This window comes from Drosophila suzukii, chromosome 3, assembly GCF_043229965.1.
Source record: "Drosophila suzukii chromosome 3, CBGP_Dsuzu_IsoJpt1.0, whole genome shotgun sequence".
Taxonomy (NCBI): Eukaryota; Metazoa; Arthropoda; class Insecta; order Diptera; family Drosophilidae; genus Drosophila; species Drosophila suzukii.
In genome coordinates, this window is record NC_092082.1 from 41,571,078 (window position 1) to 41,584,662 (window position 13,585).

The 13,585-nt window shown below is 37.4% G+C and overlaps 1 protein-coding gene across 7 annotated transcripts in view; it reads right to left on the minus strand.

The window, feature by feature from the left end:
* Positions 1–9,686: 9,686 nt before the first annotated feature.
* Positions 9,687–13,585, minus strand: part of eIF4B (eukaryotic translation initiation factor 4B) — a 58,826-nt gene continuing 54,927 nt past the window's right edge. For 6 of the 7 annotated variants that reach the window (XR_010655110.1, XM_017080615.4, XM_017080616.4 and 3 more), the window contains one exon: positions 9,687–9,808. Coding sequence is in view for 5 of the 7 variants with exons in the window: in XM_017080615.4 (XP_016936104.1) it covers positions 9,755–9,808 (54 nt within the window). In the remaining 2 variants the exon portion in view is untranslated. Of the gene's footprint in view, positions 9,809–9,865; positions 9,992–13,585 lie in introns of all 7 variants that reach the window. The other variant, XR_005015009.2, reaches the window with a different exon arrangement.

Here is a 13,585-nt window from a genome sequence, read left to right on the forward strand (position 1 = left end):
ATAAAAAATATATATACTTTATGGGGTCGGAAACGTCTCCTTCACTGCGTTGCAAACTTCTGACTGAAATCATAACACCCTCTGCAAGGGTATACAAATTATAACTTCGGTGTTTTTTGACATATGACCTTCTACTCTTGAGATTATTATTCTTTATTCATTCTAGCGCTTTAAATTTTCGAGATCTCAGCGTTCATCCGGACGGACAGACAGACGGACATGGCTAAATCCACTCGGCTAGTGATCCTGATCAAAAATATATATACTTTATGGGATCGGAAACGCTTCCTTCTGCCTGTTACATACTTTCCGAGGAATCTAGTATACCCCTTTACTCTACGAGTAACGGGTATAAAAACATTGGAAAATAAATTAAACCTAAAAATCGAATGAACATAAAAAATAACTTCTATTTTTTATGAAGGTTTTTGAAGGTGACAATGTCGGAAAAAATTTGTATGGAAAAAAGAAAAACATGGCTCAAATTCATTGGTCTAAACATTTTTAAAAAATCATAAAAAATACATGCAAAATGATTTTTGAAAAATTCTTTTTGCAGTTACTATTATTTTTGTTTAAAGAAACTTTTTGCATCACAAAATGTAAGTTTTCAAGACGAGGAAAAAAGTTTAAAAAGTAGATGTTTACACAAATTCGTCCTTTTCAATAAGTACTGAATGGGTTATGAAATGTAATGTATCATTCAAACGGCGTTTAAATTACCTTTCCATTGATGCCAAAGTTAACAAGAAGTAAGTTCAAATTATGAGTATATTTGTGAAAATACTTTTGACCACCCCTGTACAGCTCATTATCTCCACAAAAAACAATTACATAAATATATCATTATTAAATCGATCACGTGCAAGAATAAGTCGACGATAACGAGATTAAGAGAAGAGAAAAAAAATGGTTTCATTGGGTCACCAAAAAAAAAAAAAAAGTATGTGGCACGAGGTTGTTGCGGCCACGAATGCCCACCCTTCCATGATCACACCGTCCCATAGATAAAGTGTGATCCCTAGAGGAGGGTCTTAACCCTCCTATGTTACCACCACATCTCCTGTTATTGGCATGACCCCTTTGGCTTATTAGGGGTATACTCACGATTCATTATAAAATTCATTTATTACTACTTGATACTACTACTTAACTCTACTGCTGACATCGTTCTTCAGGGCATATACCCACCCACAATAGCTATTTTACAGAAGGAATTAAAAGAATATAATTTTATAGATATAGGAATATAATAATTATTTAAAATACAAAAATATAAGCATAACAGCAATATGTAATTAAAATAGTAATAAAGTAAAAGGCAAAATAAATGTAAGATATTATTGAATATTGTTTATTAATATTATATCGCGGTGCACAGGTAATGAAAAGAACAATTGGCTTTTATTAAACTGCTGGATAAATGCTGCTGCTTTCTGCTGACTTTTCACACACGTTCGGCTACTTCAATTCTCTCTTGCTTACTCTGCTGTTCGGCTGCTACTTGTACTTCTTCTGCTCCTTCTGCTGTTACTCTGCTGTACGACTTCTGCTGCTGTTATCCAGTGTGCCTTTATTAGATCTGCTTGCCTACTCTCTGTTACATTCGGTCATCCTAATCAGTCATCAGTTCCTGATGACCATGCCTCCTCGTTATTTACAGCAAAGCTCCATAGTTTCATGTTGTCATTGCTCGTGCTCGTATTTTTGGGTCCCGCGACGTCTGCTGCTTTTCGTACATTATAGCGTTCACCTCGTTTCACTTCTGTTATTTCGTATGGACCTAAGAATTCGCTAGCCATCTTTCTCCCAGCTACGAATTGCGTTCTACGGATGGCGACGAGATCTCCAACTTTGTATCCGTACTCGCATTTTCGTTTTCTATCAAATTGTTCCTTAAATTTTTTTTGGGTCTGCTGAATATTATCTTTTGCTTCTTGTCGCATCTTCTTTCTTTCGTCATCAAAGTTCTCAACCATCTCCTTTTCTATTAGTTGAAGTATATCGCTATCTGGTCTACAAAGCATTTTTATCCCGATCAGCAGCTCGAATGGAGAACGCTTTGTAGATTCATGAACTGTGCCATTGATAGCCATCTGAACTCGAAGTACAAACTTATACCATCATCAATGTTCCTCCGACGACAATTTTAAAATAATGCTCAGGATGGATCGGTTTGCACGTTCCATTTGTCCATTGCCTCTTGGAACTCCTGTGGTGCCCCAAACGTGTTCAATCTTTTTTTCTTCCTTCACAAACTCCTCAAGGCTAGACGACGTTAATGCTGATCCGCGATCGCTTACTATACGAGCCGGACTACCAAAGAAGTCCGACCATTCCCTTTACTTCTTGAGGACTTCGTCTGCACCTGTTGTTTTTGTGGGATACATCCATACGAACTAGCTAAAGCTGTCAGCCATCGCGTAGATGTACTTGTACTGCTTTGAAGTAGCATCCATTGGTCCCAGATGGTCTACGTGTATAGTATGAAGCGGCTCTGATCCTTTGTCGATTTGATGCAAAAATCCTTCTTTTTTGCCGAGCTTATTGTTGTAGATTATACATTTTATACAGTTTCCTAGGATCTTCAGTACCTTCCCTTCTACATGTGGGATCCAATATCTCTGCTGTATGGCATGCATTGTTTTTTGTACGGCAAAGTGGCCTGCGTTGTGTGCCTCTGTTATAATCTCTCTCTCCAGCGATTTCGGTATTGCTAACAGATCCGATCCCTGCACAACCTTGTACACCAGACCAGCCTTTAATTTAAAGTTGTCATATGGTTTACTTTTCAGGATTTCGGAGACTTCTTTGATTATTCTCCTGCTGGGCTTTCTTGATTCTTGCTGTGAGTTCCGACGATACTATCATGACATCAATTGGGTATCGACGTGGGCAATCCACGTGCTTTAGCCGCTGTACTGATCTGTGTTCCAACTCAAAACTGTAGTCCTCTCGCGCAACGTCCTTCTTTCTTAACGTTTGTTTAAAAGCGGCGCAATCAGTTACAAGCTTGAAGTTGGTACCGAGTATGTACTGACAGAATTTTTTTGCATACAAGAAAAATAGCTTTTATAGCTATGCTGTCGTACTTCAGAATCCGAGGTTTTCTTGCTCCAGAATAAGACCGGATGCGATTGTCCTTCATGCCACTGTAACAGCGTAGCTGCGAACCCATCCTTCGACGCGTCGGTGTGTATCTCGATTTTTGCATGCCTGAGGTAGAGTCTTAGCACCGTCACCCTCACCAATGCTTCCTTTAAATTTAACGTCTTTTCGCAGCAAAGTCGTTAATAGTTTTGCGATCAGTTAATAACAAAAACGACTGCACCGCTTTCATGTTTTGCGGCATTGAAAACTTTCTGATGGCTTTGGTTTTTTCCGGTCTAGACTTAATTTCTCCTCCTCCAACAAGATGTCTCAAAAATGTTATGGAGGACTGCAGGAATCGGCATTTCTTCCACTTCATCTTCAGCCCGTATTCAGCTGCTGGATCTAAAACCTTCTTTAGCTTTCCCAGGCATTCGTCGGCAGTTTCGGCGTGTATAACAATGTCGTCCATGTAAAGATCCAAAATGTTTTCATTTATGAGGTTTTGAAATACATGACTTATGAAGCGGATGAAGACTGCTGGCGAATTGCAAAAACTGAGAGGCGTTGAATTGAATTCAAAGAGGCCTTCCTTCGTTATGAACGCTGTATACTTCTTGCTGCTTTCTTCGACTGGAACGTGGAAGAAACCATTTTCCAAGTCCATTATGGTGAAAATTTTTGAATTTTCAAGTTTTTCAAGCACGTTTTCAACGATTGGAACGGGGAAGCAATCTTTTAACACCATCTTGTTCAACTGGTAATAGTTCACGCAGACCCTGTTGCTCCCATCTTTTTTCTTGACGATGGCTGTGCGGCTGGCGAAATTTGAGGATGAGCGCCGTATTATTCCAGCGTTCACCCATATATCAATCTGCTGCATAACTACATCAGCTTCGTTATAGCCACTCTGCTTGGAGCATGTCGAAACGGCGTTATGTTTTCATCCGGTAAAATTTTCAGCGTGATCGGGCACATAGCAGTCTGCTTTTTTTCGGAAAATTCTTCAATCATCGATTGGACTGTACTGTGTCGGGACATTTATATCGGTATTTGCTTCAACCACATTGTAGATACTTAACTTGTTCGTGTTCACAGTTTCCTCTTCATTCAGGGGAGAAAACTGATATCCTTCCGGCGTTCACCTCATTGTGAATTTGGATATAAAGTTATATCCCAGCACATCGCATCCGATGGCATGATTGGCCACCACAAGAATCTTGTGTGCCAGACACATTCCGTCGATCTCCACTTCTGTCATAAACTGACCAGCGGAGCGTGTGATGTTGTTTCCAAGTCCTCTTAAAGTTGCACAGCTTGGCTGCAAGAAGACGCTACCCATTTTCTCAAACACGGACATTTATAATAGGGTAACATCTGACCCTGTGCATATGAGACCCTTGACTTGCACATCGTTGATTTTGAGAGACTTAAGGCGTTTTTCCTCGTATGCTACGTTTACGGCAGAGGTACCCGGGCAACCTTTCGACATGTGACCTCTCTGATTGCAGCGGAAGCACTTTAATGCATCTCGGCAATCCCTGCGTAAATGTCCTGGGGATCCACAATTGTAGCAGTGCTGTTTCCTCAGATAGCTGTTGTGCTCGGGCTTCCTTGCGAGCGGCTGTGATTCTTTCTTCTTCACCATCAGATTCTCATCGATCTGACGCGTTCGTTCGAAGATTTCGTATTTCTCTTTTAGCTGCTTGTAAGAACTGCATCCATACAGGGTGTACTAGTAATCCGTTTTAAGAACCACTCCGTCGACAATGTACCGAATTACCGACTCCGTGCCCAATGTCCCACGAGCAGCGATGCGTTTCATCTTTAGCATGTACTCGTGAAAGCTTTCATTGCTTGCTTTCACTCGCACAGACAGCTGATTGTGAATTTGGGGACTGCATAAACGATCGCACTCGAATTCCGTTGTAAGTTGGTGACGCAGCTGGCTGTACTCGTACACTTCTGTAGACTCCAGGAATAGAGCGGCTGTACATGTCATTTTGGCACGAGCTTGTACGTATTTCTGTTTGTCGTTTAGCCCATATGCTTCAGCGTTTATTTCGAAGTTATTAAACCACTGCTGCACTGACATATTTTCTCCACTAAACTAAGGAATTATTTTCGCAAAATTTTCCACTACCAGCTTCGCATCATTTTTTTTGTCAATTTCATCGGCGCTAATTTTTAACGTTAGAAATTTAACCAGATCTTGGAGCGTCTGTGTGTTTTCTTCTAAGACGTTTGTGTCGTTTCGGCGATTGTTTCCACCAGGGAATAAAACCAGAACCGGAACCGGAACCGATAACCGAAATAAACCGATATCTAAAAGAGAACCGGAACCGGTACCGAAACCAAAATTAAATTTAGAACTGATTACCGTATTGCTGGTACCGGTACGGTTTTGGTACTTTACTAGATTCATAAAAAATCCATAATAAAAATACTGAAATCTGCATATGAGGTCCCACTTTTTGCCGGGGCGCTTTTTCCCTGTCTCTTATTAGCATTTGTGCTTCTTATGAAAGAAAATGTCTGAGCAGGTTGTAAATCCGGAATTTTTGGCGCATTTCTAAGCGGGTTTTTATTATATATGGAGAAAAGAGATAACTAGTCTCAACGACTACCTTAGCCGTCTCCTTTCATCAAGCTTCATTCTAGAATTTAAACAGAATTTCATGTAAAGCAGCTAAGAAAAGTGAAGAAAAGTAAAGAAAGTGAAAAATGCCTCGACCAAAATCGAATCCTCACCGAAAGTATTTCTCCTTTGACATTTTATCAAACACGAGCACGTGCCTAATCAAAAAAGATGATGTGAATTGTGGGCATCAAATTAAAGTAAGTATAAAAATTAACTGCTTACTTACTTACATATATATGTATGTATGCACATAATCCGTATGCATTTTATAGGGTAATCATGGAACTAATTTGTCGAAGCACATAAAGCGATCTCATAACACATTGATAATTGAAACTGAGGAGCAAACGAGTAGCAACCAAACAATTACTAAGAAAAATAGTGTGCCTGCTAAAACGATTAAGGATTTCATAAAACCAATTGTCCGTGTGTCCATTACAAGGGAGGATATACAAAATGCATGTGCTTTGCTGTGCACAGTTGATGGAAGACCATTTTCTTTAATGAACGACATCGGATTTAGGCGGATTCTGAATCCGTTAATTGAAGGATTAGGATGTGAAAACTTTATTAATCCTCAAAACGTCCGTGATGATGTTGTAGCCAAATCAGAGAAGGTCGTCGAAAAAATAAAAGAAGAAACTAAAGGAAAAATGATCGCACTTAAAATCGACGGCTTGACTCATCTGAATCGATCGTTTATTGGTGTGTATGCCTAAGAAAAAAATCTTATAAAAATATAATGCTTTCACAAGTTATTGTGCAATTTAGGAGTAAACATACAATTTATTTCTGATGGACATCTTGTCCTGCGCACATTGGCAACTGAAGAAATGTTTGCCTGCCATTATGGCTGCAAATTTAAAAGACACCATCCTTTTTGTTTTAAATCGATTCGAGATCAGCTCCCAGCAAATTTATTCTTGCACCACTGATAATGGACGGAATATGGTCAAGTTTGTGGAACTTCTAAATAACGAAAACATTCCGGAGGAGTTGTACGACGACTCTTCATACGAGAATGAAACCGACGTCGACAACGACTTGTCTTTTATGAATGACGTTGTTTTGGAAAATAAGTGCATAAGTCTGAAACTACAAAATATTTATAAGCGGCTTATATACTTAACATTTTATTATTTACTTAATTTTAGGTGTTCGTTGTGCAGCACATACTCTTCAGTTGGCGGTCAATGCAGTACTTAAAGACAAAAATTGTTCGAAAACAATTGGTTTTGCCAGGAACTTGGTCAAAAAATTGCGAACACCAACCATGTCTTACATTATGAAGGAGAAAAATCTAAGAAAACCGCCCATTGATTGTCCTACGCGTTGGAGCTCGTCCGACAAAATGTTAGCGTATTTTGTAGAAGATGCAGTATACCATTTATATTTGGATCAAAAAGTTTGGGATTCAATTCGCGAAATTGTAAGCCTATTAGAGCCAGCTGAGGTTGTCACATCAAAACTTCAAAGCCAAAATTTGGTTTTCGGAGACTTTTACCACACTTGGATTAGTTGTAAGCTACTCGTGCAGAAAAATAACTCAAAGTTGGCCAAATTTTTGTTAAAAGAACTGGAAGATCGTGAAATTTTATTATTTGAAAACGATGCATTTCTGTGTGGAATATTCTTAGATCCCAGATTCAATATTACCCTAAGCAAAAATCAAAAACAGACTTGTATTAGTCTATTATCCAATATTTACTTCCAAATTCTATCGATATCCAATAATTCAATATCAATTATTGAGAAAAGTTTAGAAGCAAGCCTTTCAGAAAGCTTCGACGAAGTTGATAAATACCTAAAATTGGAAGAAGCAAGATCTGTAGGCTCACCTTCATGTATGTCTACATGCAGCCTTTTAGAATCAATACAAATTTTTCTAAAACAAAGGCGCCTTTCCAAGTCAACAGACATTATTAAATGGTGGTCTGAATCTTCCGAAAAGTTCCCAGAGTTGTTTACAATTTCTCAAGTGGCCCTATGTGTTCCTGCTACGCAAGTGAGCGTAGGGAGGTTATTTTCCAGCGTTAAGTTTATCATGAATCCGCTCAGAAACCGTTTAGACATGAAAACTTTAAACGCAATCATGCTTTTGAGAACCAATCACATGTTTTCCAAATAATTAACGTTTTTTCGTAAATTTATTATCATTATAAGTATAATCATCTCTATGATTTTGGATCCATTGAACTATTATTAATGTGCCTTCAAATAAAGTTTTTATTTTCTTAATAAAACATAAATAATTTCAATGTATTCATTGCCATAATTAACTCAAATTTGTTTAACTGTACCGGTACGTACCGGTACCACAACCGGAACCAAAACATCAATACCAAAATTGAATCGTTTACCGAATAAGTCGTTTCGGTATGGGACCGGTACCAGAACGGAACCGAAATAAGATTCGGTTTGTTTCCCTGGTTTCCACTTGTCCCTGATCCACTTGGGCCATCGTATGTTTCCATTTTCTCATCTGGTGGTTCCTTTTAATTTGTCATAATTCTGTTGCGCAATACCTTTACCGGTAGCCTGTTTAAAAATACGGTTTTCTCTTTCTGATCTTCTTTCCTCCCTGTTGTTGTCTTGTTTCCTTTTCTGGCGGCTTTTGAGTTATGCGGCACCAAACTGTTTTTTTGAGACATACGGCTTGCGCATTTTCTCACTTTTCACTGGCAGTTCGCGACTGGTTGAGCCCCCAAATGTAAGATATTATTGGATATTGTTTATTAATATTATATCGCGGTGCACAGGTAATGAGTAGAACAATTGGCTTTTGTTAAACTGCTGGATAAATGCTGCTGCTTTCTGCTGACTTTTCACACACGTTCGGCTGCTTCAATTCTCTCTTGCTTACTCTGCTGTTCGGCTGCTACTTGTACTTCTTCTGCTCCTTCTGCTGTTACTCTGCTGTACGACTTCTGCTGCTGTTATCCTGCTGTTCGCCTTCTGCTGCTGTTATCCAGTGTACCTTTATTAGATCTGCTTGCCTACTCTCTGTTACATAAATTTAATATATATATATAAAGGAGAGTAACCCGTGTGTATGAGAAACGTAAATACATCGGCCATCGCTGTGGAACCTAGTGGATTCCATTGACGTTACTTTCGGCAATACCAAAGTAGAGTGCATTTTCTACCTGCGGCTAATTCGAACCACGGCTCCAAGTATTATATTTTATTTTTCTACTGGTTCCTTTATTTGGTTTGCTTTCAATTAATTTTCATTTGTTAACTGTAATTCGTTTACTTCATTTTTTTTCTCTTTTACAATTTTCGTTCAAATAGATTTAATTTTAAATTTTGTTTTTATTTTTAGCATTTCAATTAAATTGGACCAGTCGGTTTATGTTAGTTGGTCTGAAATTCTGGTCGGGGGTTTTCTTTAAGCATATAAGAAAATTATATAATATAAGTAGGGTGACTCACTCATTGAACATCCCGTGGAGAAAGCGCTTTTGTCGTTGAATGGTGGCACTGAAATTCGCTGTTCCACCGCACGACACAAGAACTTCCGATTATTGTTCTTGGCCTTCGGTTTCCCTGGGATTTGTTCAAGCCCCAATGTCCTACCAGAGAGCCAAAAGAACAATGTCTTGGATTTAAAAGTCGCATTCTGAACATTTTTATTTTTGATAAGCTCTGTTTTTGTTCCACGGCACAATCCATCCTAGTTTTACAATTGCTGTAGCTAATATAACTTGAACTGCACTTCACACATGGGATGCATAACAGTTTAGCCCTAATTTCGGATTTCCTTCCGAACTTTAAACTTTATATCTGTGAACTAGAGTATGATGTGATTTTGAAAGTAGGCCTGATTTTTGACGTTTAAAGCCATAACCACTCTCACGCCCAGAAATCGACGTCGAAACTCTGCAGAGACACGAAGAGGTACCCCTTTTGAGCTATTAATTACCTGTTCTTAAGATTAAATAATAATTTCAACTTATTTTTAATATTATACTATATACGCTTTCTTTATTTTTATTCGTTAATAAGAACCATATAAATTGTTTATTCCGATCCTCCATCGTCAAGTCCAGAATATTTATTAGGCGATTGCGCAACCTATAATGATGAAATTAAAAGAAGTTATAAAAACGCTTCATGTTATGATATACATACGGAGTTTTGCTATTCCATGTTCAATTTATTAATGAAAAATTACTACTCAGAAACCATTTTGACGTTCTGAAATTGTATTCTCTACTTGAGAATGTACTGTTTTTGAGCAAACATTTTGGAAGAAATCTAGCAGTGAGTATAAATGGAACACATTAAGGAAAAAACAAGAAGGAAAGCTAACTTCGGCAAGCCGAAGTTTCTAAAACCTTGCAGATAATTTCCGCTTACTTTGACTACCGTATATGTTTACCGAAAATTCGATCGTTCCTATAGAAGTTATATGATAGTCGTTTTTAAAAAATTGTATTCGAAATTCTGAAATATTAAAAAAAATGAATTCGCAAGAGTAGAAGTTAATGTCAAAAACACCGAAGTTATCATTCTTTACATTTAGTTAAAATATGTTTTTTTATCATTCCTATGGGAGCTAAAGGACATACTTATCCGATCCGGCTCGGTTCGACTTTTATACTACCTGCAATTGAAATAAGACTTTTGGAAAGGTTTCATGCGTTAGCTTTAAAACTAAGAGACTAGTTTGCGTAGAAACGGCCAGACGGATATGGCTAGATCGACTCCTCAAGTGATGCTGAGAGAGAATATATATACTTTATGGAGTCAGAGACGTCTCCTTCACTGCGTTGCAAGCTTCTGACTGAAATTATCATACTCTCTGCAAGGGTATACAAATATACATGTTTATTAGCATTCCAAAGGTTGCCATAACTTATTTTAAATTTGACAACATATAAGGAGCAGATAATAAAACTTAAAAACCGGTTTTATTGATATAACAAATCCAATAAAATATCCTCATGAAATTGGTTTAAACCGAAATTTAAGCATACAGTGTACAAAGATTTCAAGAAATATAAAGATTACTTCTGATTCAGATTTATGTTTTAAGGGCGATTTTCCATCAGAGAAATTATGAAAAATTAAGGAATTTTAACTCTGTTGTTTGAATTACCAAATTAGCATTACATCGTAACATATTTTAAAAGATCTTTAACTTTATTGTAAAATTGAGTTGCGCTCCTAATTTTTTTGTATTGGTGCGGTAGATTGTTCCATAGCCGGATACCATTTATGAAAAATTGCCTTCTCGAACACAGTGTTTGTTTTATGTTATGCTGATGTTTATCGATGCATCGATGTTTAACCAAAACATCGGGCGTCGAGTTGCACAACATTGCAGAACATATGGTTTCAGTGCCGCACAGACAAATTCGCGGTTTTTGTTTTAGTTTACCGTGTTTGCAATGCCAAAGTAAGTATTATGTGAAATATATATGTATATAAATATAGTTATTTGCAATTACAAATGTATTCATTCTAGAATAACAACAAAGACAAGCTTTTGCTGGAGGCACTTTACAAAAGTTGACGGAAATTGTTATTTTATTATTTTTGATATGGGCATATGTAATTTTTGGTTCTTACAGATGTGGCTGGGGTAAGTTTATTGAAAAGATATTTTGGTTCTCCACTCGTCACTATTTTGTGAAAGAAGATTAAAATTCTGAGATCGATCCAGGAGGTCAAGTTAAGGTCAAGTATTTTATATGTCAGCTCTGATACATGGTCAAAACGTCTTAAGTTAAACACATAACGGACAACTGAATTAAAAGCTACAGTTAATGTACGCAAATCCCGCGCATCACAATTTCTAAAAATTTCTATACCGTAAAAGAGAGTGGGCAGGAGGATAACTTTGGCGATTAATAGTCTAACTTCCTCAGTTAAGAACGATTTGGAGAATGAAAATTTTCTCAGCAGAGCATATGTACGCCCTGTCGCTTTGACTATATGGTTGCCCCATGATAAAGTATTGTTAAATGTTATGCCTAGATTAACTGCATTCACTTCATAGCTTATTGGCGTATGGTTTATATATAATTTTTGGAGTGAAAGTGTTGATAGTTGCTTTTTACCAATTACCAAGCACTTCGATTTTTTAGGATTTATACCCAAGCCATTTTCCTTTGCGCATTTTTCAATTAGCCACAACATTTTATTACTTATACGGACACAGTCATGTATTTCAGTTACGGGTCTACTAACATATATTTGGACATCATCAGCATATAAATGAACTTCACACTCAGACAGGATACTAGGGAGATCATTGACATATATAGAAAACAATAAAGGGCCTAGCACAGATCCCTGTGGCACTTCCGGAGAGAAGAAACTTGCGTTCCAGAGACGACTGCTTGAAACCTATTCGTTAAGTACGACCTAATAAGCTTCGTCGCATTAGTTGAGAAATTAAACATATTCCTAAACTTGGTACGCAGTTACTGTCCAGTTCTTGTCTTATATCCTCTACAATATAAGTGATTGCAGTAATACAACTCCTTTTCTTACGGAATCCTGATTGTTTTTCGTCAAGTAGAGAATTATTAGCTAAGTATAGTTGAATCTGTGAGGACATAAGGTTTTCAAAGACTTTTGATAGAAAAGGTAATATTGAAATAGGTCTATAGTCATTGTTTGGCTTAGGAATTGGGAAAATTTTGGCGTTTTTCCATATTAACGGAAATGAAGACGTTGTAATAGCCGTGTTAAAAATATATGTAACATGGGGCAACATTAAGGGGAGCAAAAGCTTAACAAATTTTGGACTCATATTATCGAGACCAACAGCATCAGACAACATCACTTTGGTTTATACATATAAAGCTAAAACTATTATCACAGAGGGGTTGAGTATTCAGGTACGGATTGCATGTTGCTTCAGGTACATCTGCTTCCAAAAACTTTTTGTTTATTAATTCGACATCCACCTCAGACTCTGTCTGTTGCTTACACTTTCCAATACCTAACCGTTTTAGTTTGTTCCATCTGTTTTTTGAGTTAACACAGTTATTAAATTGTATGTTATAATGCTCTTTCTTTGCTGATTTTATCTTTTTGTTTACTTTTACCCTAGCCTCTTTGTATTGTTTTCGAAATTCATCAGTTTTGTATCGCTTCCACCGGAGGTAAGCTACATCTCGCGGGTTAGGTTTTTAATTTCACAACTAAACCATGGATTTTGCATTGGTTTAATCACCTTGGTCCTTAGGGGCACAAACTTGTTGAACAAATACTGGACATTGTTGGTTAAAACCTCTAATTGACAATCTACATGACGAAGATGGTAAATACATGACCAGTCACAACACAAAAATTCCGTTTTCAATTCATTATAGTTTATATTTTTGTAATCTCTATACGTAAAAGAATTGATTGTGCTGTCAAAGGTCAAGTCGTATGTTAAAAATATTAGGTCATGTCTGAAGAAGGATGGTACAGAAACCATGGTCATAATGTATGATTTTGCTAGGGTCATTGATAAGAAATAAGTCAAGTAATGTATCACAGTGGCTGCTGGCAAACCTAGGGATTTAAAGTTATCTACGAAATGGCTTTCTGACAATAGGTTGCTGTTAAAATCACCTGCCAATATGATGTCAGTGTACTCCAACGAAATGTCTGAAACAACATTAAGTAATGACCCGTAGTCAATTGTCCGATTCGGTCTATATATGCAACCTAGAAGGGTTCTTCCATGGGATTTATTGGGAAGTTCTAATAGAATATATTCGATAGTACTGTCAGATATATTGACGGCTTTCCAAACATGTACTTTAAAGAAGAGATTGACAGCTCAGTTGAAGCACTAGTGTCTGTTATGTCACTAGCTGCACAACACTCCAGCCCTATTATATCAGG